Source organism: Octopus bimaculoides, chromosome 18 (assembly GCF_001194135.2).
Source record: "Octopus bimaculoides isolate UCB-OBI-ISO-001 chromosome 18, ASM119413v2, whole genome shotgun sequence".
Taxonomy (NCBI): Eukaryota; Metazoa; Mollusca; class Cephalopoda; order Octopoda; family Octopodidae; genus Octopus; species Octopus bimaculoides.
The window spans coordinates 9,766,179-9,779,832 of NC_068998.1; the positions used below are offsets into that span (position 1 = coordinate 9,766,179).

At 36.0% G+C, this 13,654-nt stretch overlaps 1 protein-coding gene across 1 annotated transcript in view; it reads right to left on the reverse strand.

The window, feature by feature from the left end:
• Nucleotides 1-13,654, reverse strand: part of LOC106873142 (SR-related and CTD-associated factor 4) — a 54,295-nt gene that overhangs the window by 23,571 nt on the left and 17,070 nt on the right. Inside the window, exons 2-4 of the mRNA XM_052974529.1 lie at nt 4,069-4,197; nt 2,801-2,962; nt 167-284 (exon numbers count right to left, since the gene is read on the reverse strand). Coding sequence (XP_052830489.1) covers nt 167-284; nt 2,801-2,962; nt 4,069-4,197 — 409 coding nt within the window. The remainder of the gene's footprint in view (nt 1-166; nt 285-2,800; nt 2,963-4,068; nt 4,198-13,654) is intronic.

The following is a 13,654-nucleotide window of genomic DNA, read 5'->3' on the forward strand; positions in this document are numbered from 1 at the left end:
TATATATATATATATATATATATATATATGTGATGGGCTTCTTTTAGTTTCCATCTACCAAATCCACACACAAGGCCCTGATCGGCCCGAGCCTATAGAAGACACTTGCCTAAGGTGCCATGCAGTGGGACTAAACCGGCAACCAGAAGTAAAATAAAATTCCTACCTGAAGCTATTAACTCTGGATTGGTAGGTTCCCCAGCTAGATCCAACAAGGGCTGAATGACCTCAACAGGGAAAACAGCATTTTTCTGCCACAAATTCAATACACGAACAACTTTGCTCTGATAAAGAAAAGTGCAGAAAAATATTTAAGTTTCCAGTGCACAAACAGACAAAAAGGATGCAGTTCCGATAACAGACAGAGTCAACGTCCATTGATAAGGTTACAAAAGCACCAAAAATTTTGGAAAAGAAAATAAATAAATAATGAGTGGAAATTGAACCAGTGAGTGTATTAGATATTAAGCATTTTTTGGTTTTACTTATGAGAAATTTTTTTAATTCGAGGCATAAGAACAGGACCACAGGCCCTATAATAATGAGTTGCAGTTTTATTAGAGCAGCCAAGCCACAAATGTGGTGGTGTACTTGTTAAATCAAGCACTAATCTCTAAACAGGCCAAAGAAGAAATCTAACAACGACAAAGTTTTACTAAACCCCAAAGAGCTTGTGTTTTAATCATTATCATTTCAGTCCCTTTTCAAGCTGACATGGGTTGGATGGTTCAACAGGATCCAACAAGCCACAGAGCGACATCAGGTCTCAATGTCAGCTTTCACGTCACTTCTACGACTGGAGCCCTTCCTAACATTAATCACTTTCCAGTGTGTACTGGGTGCTTTTTTGTTCTTGACACCAGCACTAGTAAGGTTGCCAAGTAACTTACAAGACAAGGGGACAAACAAGGACAAACGGATTAAGTCGATTATATCGACCCCAATGCGGAACTGGTACTTATTTAATCGACCCCGAAAGGATGAAAGGCAAAGTCAACCTCGGTGGAATTTGAACTCAGAACATAGTGGCAGACGAAATACCGCTAAGCATTTCACCCAGCATGCTAACGTTTCTGCCAGCTCGCCACTTTTCTTCCAGTTTCTGTCAACCAAATCCACTCACAAGGTTTTGGCCAATGCAGGGTTGTAGTCGGACACCTTTGTCCAAGATTCCACACAGCAGGACTGAACTTGGAACCATGTGATTGGGAAGCGAACTTCTTACCATACACCCATACCTGCACCTATCCCTTTTTTTTATGTTAATTAGCTTAAAGTACTTATATTCATGTGAATTCACAATCTGTTACACTTTCATGGAATCAAGCAGCTGACACACTGCAATTTGTCAGGTGGCCACCTCAGTTCAATGGTGTTCCAGTCACTGAGTCAGATGTTGGAAGCAGCATGGAGTTTCTTTAAAACCCAGAATTTGTACTACTATTTTTATCATTTTAAAGTAATCTGTTAATTTATTAAATATGTTCACCAAACACCTGTTTACTTGAAAATATTTATAGAAGCCTACTTGTGAACAATTATTATTATTATTGTTATGTACAATTATTATCATTATGTACAATTATTATTATTGTTATTAGAAGAGCTGTTCTACTAGCTGATATCAATGTGGGAAAAGCGCACATTTTGTACTTGCTATGTATGTCAAACCCTAATTTTGGACAGATTTTCTTTCAGACTTGAGAAAAAAAAAAAAAAACTAGTATGCCATAATGCTGTATGCATTAATTTGCAATAGATCAGTAGTGCACAGATGTTGAATAGACAGACAGACAGTCAGTGAGCAGACATTGCATGGATAGAAAGTTTATAGATAGCAAACAGTGTGTAAAACTGAACACACTGCGTGAAACTGTTGATTAACAGCGTCATTCACAAGTGAGCTTATATAATAGAACTGAAATCTACTGAAAACTAGAGAAGATCTTAGAAAACAAATTAGACACTGAGGAGATTACAATGGTGCCTTAACAATCCAATTTTTGGTGATACTTTGGTGTATGATCTACAACTAAACCCTTTATTGTTTAAACCGGCTATATCCGGTCCAAATATTCTACTCATTTTATGCTCAAACTGGCCAGAACCAGCATCTCACACCTACCCTACAATGTCATTCTAAAAATAAACAATTACATCTCTCAAATCTTGAAGCTACAAGATAATACCAGATTAATTTTTAAAAATGTACATGAATAAGGATTATTTTTGACATTAATTTGAACACTAAAGGGTTAAAGGGCAATTATTTGAGATTACTTAGTTTACTTTTCAATTTTTAAAAACCCTTAAGATGTTGGCTGAAGATTTTTACGAGACAAATGTAGTTAGATCTTTACTAAGAAATGGTCTTTTAGATGGAGAAAATATTGCATTATGATATCGTTGTGGAGAAATGAAGGAAGCTTAAAGAAAAGGGGACAATGGTGAAATTTTGCCAACTTTATGCTGCAAAACTCACAGCTACCAAAACTGATCTACGCACTTTTTTATTATATTGTTTATTCTTGTTTTCTGATAATTGTTTTCTAAGACATAAATGAAACATGGTTTTACTATTATTAAAAGAGTAAGAATTTTGAAAAAAATACATTTAAAAGAAATTACAAAGTAACCTAAAGTAACCGCCCTTTAAGTTGAAGATCATACGCCAAAGTAGCACCCAATTTTCTTTGTAAAAAAAAAAAAAATTACTAGAAAGAAAAAGTTAAGCCTCAACAGACATTGGTTAAATTCATAATATTACTGCTGTTATAATATAAACACTAGTAATACTAACCTTTTCATCAGGAGGACATTTGAAGAGATTTTGAAATGTCAGCACTACATTTTTGGTAAATCTAGGTGCAAATACATCTTTCTCAGCACCAAACTGGTGTCGAGACTGCCGCACAATGGAGTCGATCACATATAATCCTGGAACTTTGTATTCGGATTTACACTGCAATATCAAAGAAGAAGGACATTACTTCTGAAATCCAATAAACAAACGAAAAATAAAACCTCTTAAATGCTCCATGCTCTAACCCGTCTGGTACCAACCCACTGAAGAATATGGCAGTTTTGTTTTAACCCCTTTAACATTTAAACCAGCCACATCCGGACCAAATTTTCTACTGGTTTTAATAATGTTCAAACTGTCCAGATCCAACTTCCCACACCTGTCATACAATGTCATTTTAAAAATAAATCATATCATTGAAATCTGGAAGCTACAAGATAAAGCGTGATTAATTCATAATGTGAATAAATGAGCTTTGTAGTTGACTGAGTAATCTGAGTGCAAAGAGTCTAAGAATATTTTGAGTTGTGTTTGAAGAAAAACTTACCACACAGCCACTCCTGCACATAGTTCATACATCTTCATAACTTTGTTTCATTACTTTTATTATTACTTTTTATTACACAAACTAAACATTACTGTTTCTTGCCTCGCTGTTGATTTTAATGTCTTTCTGAGAACAATCTAACCAAAGAACTATCAAGACCAAGACGAGGTTGTTTCCCTTAGAAGAACAAGCCTTCCAACACACGTAAAATGGCAAGCACGTTTTAATAAAATCGTGGAATATTTCTGAGAGATCTCTGGTTTGACTTAACAAGACATCTATAACTCTTTTACTTGTTTCAGTCATTTGACTGCGGCCATGCTGGAGCACCGCCTTTTAGTCGAGCAAATCGACCCCAGGACTTAATCTTTGGAAGTCTAGTACTTATTTTATCGGTCTCCTTTGCCGAACCACTAAGTTACGGGGACGTAAACACACCACCATCGGTTGTCAAGCGATGCTGGGGGGACAAACACACATACATATATATATATATATATATATATATATATACGACAGGCTTCTTTCAGTTTCCATCTACCAAATCCACTCACAAGGCTTTAGTCGGCTCGAGGCTATAACAGAAAGACACTTGCCAAAGGTGCCACACAGTGGGACTGAACCAGGAACCATGTGGTTGGTAAGCAAGCTACTTACCACACAGCCACTCAAAATTTGTTAATTGTGAAGAATAAAGAGAAAAATTAAACAATTTTACCTTTTGAATGAATTTCTCAACACTTTGTACAACATGTTTATAAAACTTGATGGCTTTAATGGCACATTTAGTCAGCTGGGCCATTTTTGCCCTAGACACGGGCGGCTTAGCTTCATAAAGACCAGATAACTGCAATAGAAAATAATGGATACTTATTAGATCTTAGCAAGCCAACACACACAAATATAGAAACATCAAGGGCTTGAACTTTCTACGACAATATTAACAGTGGTAAGCAATAAAACATGTAAATAAATCTCATCTTTTACTTGTTTCAGTCATTGGATTACAATCATGCTGGGATGCTTCCTTGAGGAGTTATAGACGAACAAATCAAATACTTTTTTTTTTAACCTCAGATCTTATATGACTGAAGCAGAGTCCTCAAATATTCAACCATGCGTGCGCACAAACACACACAGGTCAACAGATCCTAGTTGAAAATCTTAGTGTAAAAAAAAAAAAAAAGCTAAAGCAGTGCCACAGTTTAACTAACCGATTCTCATGAATGTGTCTGTACTTTTAAAAATAGAATCCACAATTGGCAATAACTCAGGTTTAATTAAATAGTTCTGTGTACTTTTACACAGAATCAGAATCTTGTTCAGACAAAATGCCAATTCTTGACAGAGAAGTTTATATTCAATTGCTCTGATTCTGGAATATGACTGTGACTATAGGCACAGACATGTGATCAAGAAGCTAGTTTTGGATTCAGTCCCACTGTGCAACACCTTGGGCAAGTGTCTTTCACTATATCCCAGGGCTGAACAACACCATGTGAATGAATTTGGTAGATGGAAACTTTGTGCTTATTCCCTACCACTACTTGATAACTGGTATTGGTTTGTTTATGTCCCCACAACTAAGTAATTCAGTTAAGAGACCAATAGAATATGTATCAGACTTAAAAATCAGTTCTAGGAGTCAATTCATTCCACTAAACCACCCAAAGCAGTGCCCCTGCATGGCTACAGTCCAACAGCTGAAACAAGTTGAAGATAAAAGATATATTTTAACAAACCTTGAGAGATAAAACGTCAGCTCCAGCTGGGTTTGAACCAGAAACTAAAATAAATGGAAACAGGTATTCTATTCTTTATTTTTCTAATGATTTCAGTATTTGGATTGTGGCCATGCTGAGGAACCATGTTCAAGAGCATTGTCAGTTATAGCATCTCCAGGACTCACAAAAGACAGAAGGCAACATCATGCATTTACAACATCCGTCAATTTTTCATAAGTTGAACGATGAAAGATTGGTAGGGAGGAAACAACTTTATGTGAAATTCTATTTCAAATATGCAAAACCTTACGGAAACTTTTCTAATGTTATAACAAGTCTATGCAGGTGAATAAATCATATACAATAACATGAGTGATACCGGCATTTAAAACCAGACGGAACCACCGAAGATGATCTTGAGACTACCAAGCACTCACAAGATAAAAACCCCTCAACTGTATTGAAGGATGAGAATAGTCTATCACATCCTTCAAAAGTTTCCTCCATGTGATCAAAAATAATGAGTTTTGAGCCGTTTTACAGAAGGAATATCAAGAAATAAGCCTGAAGTATGGACAAACAAAATCTGGATGCTACACCACTACAATGCACAGAGCTCACCACACAGCTTATCAGTGACAGCAAAGAACATGACATATTTTGTCTCCCAGATGCCCTACATCCAGGATTTAGCCTGTGAGGATGCTTTTTGTTCTCTTCTTTGAAATTTACATGGAAAAGTTGCCTATTTCTGCTAATTAATGTAATATAAATTAAGGCATCTTTTCAAACTTCATTGTCTAATGTGTCCTTTACTAATTTGCTAATGTGGGATTTTGCTGGGTGGAATTTTAAAGAAATTTGGTTGCTATATGTAAAGGTCAAGTTATGGTTTGCATTGGAAAAAAAAAGAAAAAAAAAAAAACAGAGTATAAGTCACTTGAGGAGGGGTGAAGTAGAAGTAGAAGGGCCTAGCAATATTCCAGATACGCGTGTGCGTGTGTATTACATAATATTGAATTCTTTTACACAAGTGGAGTTGCTCTTCCAAAACAAAAGTAATTTTATTTATTGTAAATGATAATAAATTGATTAGGATCGGCATCTATCCATAGAAACCATGCCAAAGCAGACATTGGAACACAGATTCCATCAGATCCTATCCAAACCATCCAACACATACATGCCAGCATGGAACACAGATATGAAATAATGCTTCAGTGGCAATTTTAAACAAATGGACATTGCGAGCCAAATGTACCACCACCACCATCATCATCACCATTACTATCAACAATCCCTAATTGAAAAATCTGTTATTTTCCGATATGATGGAACCTCAATAAAGTTGCTAAATCAGTCATATCTCCCAATAATATCCTATTGTGAACAATGGTGAAAATAATATCTTAAATCAAGCAGATACAATGACGCCCTCTCATCTTAAAACAAAGCCAACATGACAAGAACAGCTCCTTTGACAAATAAATAACAGGATTCAACACAAATATGAATATTTGTATATGTAACATTCACATTTGGTATTTTAATGTCAACAGGAAGTGGATAGGTTTAATGATGGAGACAAGGAGTGAAGGTAAAGGTTCAAGAGACACACTGAAAAAAAAAAAAAAAAATGGACTACAAAACTTACATGAATGAAAATATATTAGAATTGGTTTACAATGTTACTATTCACTGTAGACTGGAAATGCTGCTGGAGAAAAGATTCTATAGATTTCTCAATCACATAGTTCCAGGCCCAGTACCAATGTGTGACACCTTGGGCAAGTGTCTTCCATTACAGCCCTGGGCTGACTAAAGTCTTGTGAGTAGATTTGATTGATGGGAACTGAAAGAAGCTTATCGCACGCATGTGTGTTTTGTCACTCACCACTAAAGATGTGATGGTTTGTTTATGGCCGTGACTTAGCAGTTCCGCAAAAGAGAATGCTAGAACAAGTATCAGGTTTCAAAAAAGAGAAACAAGGTACTAGGGACAATTTTTTCAACTAAAGAGACACACATTTCTATATTTTTAACCCTTTTGGTACCAACATCATTGACACCACTCATGACTATGATATCAACTTCCTGTTCCAAGTGATCTACATTGAAACCTACCATTAAAATTTCATGTTGATTTATATTCAAACATCAACTTAATAAAATTAATTTACTAAAATTATTCAGCATTTTCAAAATTAACTAAAAATCAGAAGATGCTGACAGAAATAGGATCACAAAAGAGTTAACCAAGGCAGCCTATGTACAACTGATAAGTTGTATATTACATGTGTTTGAGACAGGAAGCAAGAGAGCTCTAACATTTAGCCAATCTAGGAAATATAGATCTACCTCTCCACTATATATATAGCTCACAATCTGAATCAATGGTCCAATCACATATTCTCTTTGACATTCATTTTGGCAACTTTAAAGAAAACTTAAACCACAAAGATTTCTCTCAGAAAACGCCATCAGCCTGTTACCAATACATTAATTACATTATTTATTAATACACAGACATAATCATATATACACGTAGCATTTGCAAGCTACAACATTATTTAACAGAAGTCAATTCAAACACTATAACATATGGAAAGCGACACTATATTACGTTATAATATATATATATATATATATATATATATATACATATACACACACACACATATGTACGAGCCTGATTACAAGTTTATCTCAAACTAAACTGCAAAATATCATACATAAAAAGAAAGCTACATGCATTATTTGTGCCCAAGCTAGAAATCATTTACTGTAGTTGGCAGCAAGCAAATTTATTTTCCCTGGTGTTTTAAACATCATATTCTTGCAAGTTTTCTAAACAGAATTTGTAAATATGAAATAACAGTGACACCTCGGCAACACACTAGCACTGTTTATAACGTTGCCAGGGGAATTTGTTTTACTACGCTTAACATAACAAGACAAAAGAATATAAACATATCCAGTACTCCTATTATTTTATTGCCTACTTACTTCCACCCTATCACATCTACTTCACACAAATACAACCAGAGTTGTAGATCTGTTAGAAATAGCAAGGCCTCCATCAAAACACATTTAATAATTCGTTTTTGCATTTGATTTACAAGATATTTGATGCAAACTTTGTGTTGAAGCGAATTTTGTTGCATCTCAAGGGAGTCGTTAGGCCAATAATACAAACACACCGGTTTCACTTCTTTTGTTGTTATTGTTCAACTAGTTGACCATTTCGCCAATTAATTAAACAATTGTTTGATTAATTGCTTGGTCAATCAATCAATCAGCTAGATTAGCCAGAGTATTTTTTTGTCACCATTCGCAACCGCATCGATGACCTGCCTTCTCTACTTCAGATCTGTGAATGGTGATGAAAGGACTGAGAAATGTGATTGAGTGATTGATTGATTGATCAAATGATTAATCAAACAATGGAATTACTTCATTGGTTAAACGATCAACTAGTTTAATTGTAAAAGGAAAAGAGGACCAGTGTGTGTTTACTATTGGCATAAGGAGCTATCTCGAGACATCACAAAATATTGTAGTCCTAGATTACATTATGTCTAAAAATAAAAAAAAATAGATGGTAATAAATGCATAAGTGCAATCTGTGATCATAGATTTGCCCAGTCAGCACAGACAGAAGGCTAAAAGGAAAAAACTTCCGAGAAAGTCAGCCCAACGAGGAAACCTCGAACAAACAGTAGGCCAATCAATCTGCTAGAAATAGCATACCGGCTGCTGTCATGAGTACAATATAACCATGAGAAATAGCCATGCTATTAAAAAACAGTAGAAGAGCAATTTACTAAAATAATCAAGCTACTTAACATAGTCACACATATTATGATAGAGAGAGAGAGAGAGAGAGAGAGAGAGAGAGAGAGAGAGAGAGAGAGAGAGAGAGAGAGAGAGAGAGAGAGAGAGAGAGAGAGAGAGAGAGAGAGAGAAAGAGAGAGAGAGAAAGAGAGAGAGAGAGAGAGAAAGAAAGAGAGAGAGAGAGAGAGAGAAAGATCATTAGCAAACTATCAGCAACACATGAAACTACAATAAATTTAAAAAAAAAAAAAAAAAGAAAGAGATTGCTCTAATTCATTGTGTTAAAGCACAATGAATTGGAAACATAATGGTTCCTGATAAGATCAATGACGTTAAGCAGTGAGAAATCAAGACTGACCAGTGATGGTTATTGACCATTTGGCATGATACCAATTTGGGTGATTGGCAACACACACACACACACACACACACACAATACAACAAACTAACCTACTTTAAAATGGATGATCAAAAAACAATCAAGGAATCTGTATCAACACAGCTTTACGATTCTTCCATATTGCTTTCAATTAAAACTCAACCAATACAGAAGAAGACATTGGAGAATGTTTCATTTTTTTAGCTTTTACTTGCTTGAAGTCATTGGGCTGCGGCCATGTTGGGGCACTGCCCTGAAGTGTTTGAGTTGAGCGAATCAACCCCAGTGCTTATTTCATCTGAAGTCTGGTACTTGTTCTATCAGTTAATTTAGCTGAATTGCTAAGTTACAGGGACATAAACAAACTAACACTGGTTGTCAAGTAGTGGTGGGGAAGAAATTTGTATTCTTTGCAATCAAATTTGATGGCAAAGAATTCAAATTTTATGGCAAAGAATCCAAACTAGATCAAAAACGTCTATATGTACACATGAGGTTCTGCAGTTTGTCAACCAAATTTCACAAACAAGATGTTGGGTCACCTCAACGTTATGGAAGGAGACTCTTACCCCAAAGTGCCAGATTGTGGGATCTAATTCCTAACCACATAATTTCTAAGTTAGCTTCCAAACCACACAACCAGCACACATTCAGAATAAAATTTCACTGCAATTTAGAAGATCAAACTGTTGGTAATTGCTTCTATTTAAGTGTTCATCTCTAAGAGATGGCAGAGAAGAGGGGGAGGGGGTTCAGGCTTCAGAACCGCTTAGAGTCAAGAATCTAATTGAATTCCTTCATAAAGAAAAACACAGCTTCTATAAATTATCAAACAGATAATCTATGAAAATCTAAGAAACTGGAAGATCCTTCAACAAATGCAGAAATTCAAAGATTACAAGTCAATTCCAATATGGATACTGTACTTTGGATGTACACAAAACATCTTGCATGCACACGCACACACATCATCTGATTTTTAATAATCAATCATATACAACAGTTTAAAAGATCAATAAGATCTTTCCTGAGCACAAGATGTTTTATACAAAATAGAAAGAAAACCTAGCAGATTGAGCAGAGAAGCTAATAACTTATTCTATCATCTATCCCAAGAGAGATGAAGAACAAGACCAGCCAAAGCAAGCTTACAAGTTAAAGGAATGGCGCCACAAGATGCTATTAAGTTTGTAGTTGATTGCTCTATCATGGTTGTTAACTGTTGTCCTAATTAAGTCAGCATTGTTTTAACGTCTACTTTTCCATGACTGCATGGGTCAGTGTTTTCTACATACAACCAGGTCCCCACTCCCCAAACATCTCCTGAGACATCAATCCCTGACTATTTCCAAGCCAATCAAACGACAAATAATCTGGACGTGTTTATGCAGAGAACTGGAAACGAACATCGTATGAATGAGCCTTTTCTTTACAAAGATAACGCAACATGTCAAGAAGCCTAGGAATGCTTTCACTGCCATCGCCAAGAACAGTGTTTACAACCAGTAAACACACACAAAGATGAAGGAAACATGAACACACTCAAAAACACATATATACAAGGGGGTGCTGGAAAAGATGAAAGGTACCTTGGAAAATTAATGTAGGTCATGTTATAAGAGAAAAAAGGTTGGTCAAGGATTAACCTTTTTTGCCATATTTCAACTGAAATGCAATACTTTTGTTACAAGGTATTTTGAAAACAGTGAAGAATTTAGTAAAATAACAATCCTTAATAAGCTGACATTTGGAACAAATTTACATGATAGGAAATTTTAATTTGGATCATTTTAAAACAGTTTGTATCATAAAACCAGAGGTGAACTCTGCCTTTATTACTGCTTCTACCATCACCAATGCATCTCAGAGTTTGTTATCTTGTATCACCTCCACTCAAGCCCACTGGACCCATTCTGTCTTCCTACTGTCACTCATATCATATTCCTCCCTCCAAATCCTGCAATCACTACAAATCCCTATTCCTTCTTTAGAAATTATCCCGTTGTCCAAATTTTTTCCTGGAGCCATCAATTGGCAGCAGTTCAAAGATTCAGTAACTTCATCAATGACACTGATATTGGAGGGTCTGTTTAGGCTGTGGATGCAACCGCTTCCTCCAAACAAAACACCAAAGAAGAAATTCTAAGACTTATTTGAGACTGCAAAAGAAACCCATTGATAAAACATATTTCAAAATTTCCCTCCTTCACCATACTCTATGCATGCATACGTGTTTGTGTAATGTAGGAGGTATGTGATAGATGGCATGTCACCATCTCTAAGTTTTATCTACTTTATGAACTAAAATGTTTCAATCTCAAGCCTGCTTTACAAAATTTTTCAATCACCTAATATTGGTTGAGATGTGTTTAATGTATCACTTTAACAAGCTGAGCCAATAATCTATCCACATTGTAGGCATTAATTATCAAATACACTGACTGAAAGTGTGATATGTAATGTATTAGACGGATATCAATAACCTGTCCTACCTATGCTAAATTAATTATCTGTGGAACAGGTGAAATGATTGTAGACACTGAAAAATTCAATTACACTCACACCATCGTGTAACTGGCCAAGTGCCTATGCTACAAACGGTGATGTAAATTGAACAGTGATTATGTCACAATCACAGTCTTGTGTAATTGGCCAAGCAGTTGCTGTAATCAGCAGGTGCTTGATCAGAGTCCCATCAGTAGGTTTACTGGACCTTTTCAGTTCCAAACAATGAGCTCCTTTCATACGAGCTCATGAGAGTTGCCCTGCATCTTTGATACAAAACTCCTTATTATATCAAATTAAAAACCCACTGAAATTCTATGCAAGAAACATTTTGTTAAATTATGTTCAAAACATCACTAAATGGAAGTAATTCTGCTAAACTCTTCTAAAGAAATTCTTAGATCATTTTCAAAAGCGTGAGTACAGGTATGGGCTATGTGATTAAGAAGCTTGTTTCCTGACCATGTATGTTTTCTACTAAGCTTCAAGCCAACCAAAGCCTTGTGAGTGGCTTTAGTAGACAGAAACACATCAGTCAGGAGTGGCTGCGTGGTAAGAAGTTTGCTTCCCAACCACATGGTTCCGGGTTCAGTCCCAATATTTTAGTTTTAATTTATTATAAATTACACACACACACACACACATACACAAGACCATCTGCATTAAGGTGGAAACCTTAATATTAATTCATAGCATTGCTGATAGAAACCTTAACTTGGAACAGTAGCACAGCTAAACTACTGCAAATGCTACCATTTTGTGTCAGCATTCAATAAATTCTTCTTACATTTAAAAAAAAAAAATGTTTTTAAATCAATTTTTCTAATGGTGTATTTTGCAATAAATTGTCTAGTTCCAAGTTTTTTAATCTACTCCAATATAATTAAGAGCTCTGCTTGTCAAAGTGTCAATGTCCTAATTATCTTGTTCAAAATGAATTAATCGTGTACAGAAACAGCATGTGGTTCACCATCAGATCATCCACATGTCTCTCTCTCTCCTATACTGACAATGAGCTGGATTTGTGTTCCAATATAACATCTTGTCACTTGTTCATGGTCCTTTGCCCAACAACACAAAATCAAACTTCACCAATTCTTCCCACACCATTTTCAGTATTGCTCTTACACCATCATTCTTCATACTTCCATCATTCTTCAAATATCTGTACATGTGCAGTCTTCTCTCTTGCACACTGCAACCTATCATTCTCAAGCCAGTTTTTCTCTCAGCACACCGGTGTTCTGTCGTTACATACCAAGTAGAGCAAAGCTTCATTTCTTTCCACCTTTCCATATCATAAACACATTAGTGTCTATTTTAGTGTCCATGCTGGCATAGGTTGGACAGAGTATACTGAGGTAGAATTTCTACTGTCAGATACTCATCCTGTCAGTAACACTCACCTGTTTCCAAGCAAGGTAATATTTCCCCATGGCCACACATGTCCTCAAAGAGTACTGAAAATATATGACACTGCTCAATGTGACAGTGACACTCATTTACAATTATCATGTAATGTCAAGACAAGGGGGAACAAATATACACACATATACATCAGGCTGCTTCAGGTTTCCGTTTACTAAATCCACTCACAAGAATCTGGTCAACCTGGGGTTATAATAGAGGACACTTACCCAAAGTGCTACACAGTGAGACTGAACCCAAAAGCATGTGGTTGTACTTCTCATCTACACAGCCATGCCTGTGCTACATTTATCAACCTTTGTCAACCAAGTCTGACAACCACACAGTATTGCAATTCATACACAAGCAGCACCCCAAACCTGCCCTTCTCGAGCAGCACCCCAAACCTGCCCTTCTCGAGCAGCACCCCAAACCTGCCCTTCTCGAGCAGCACC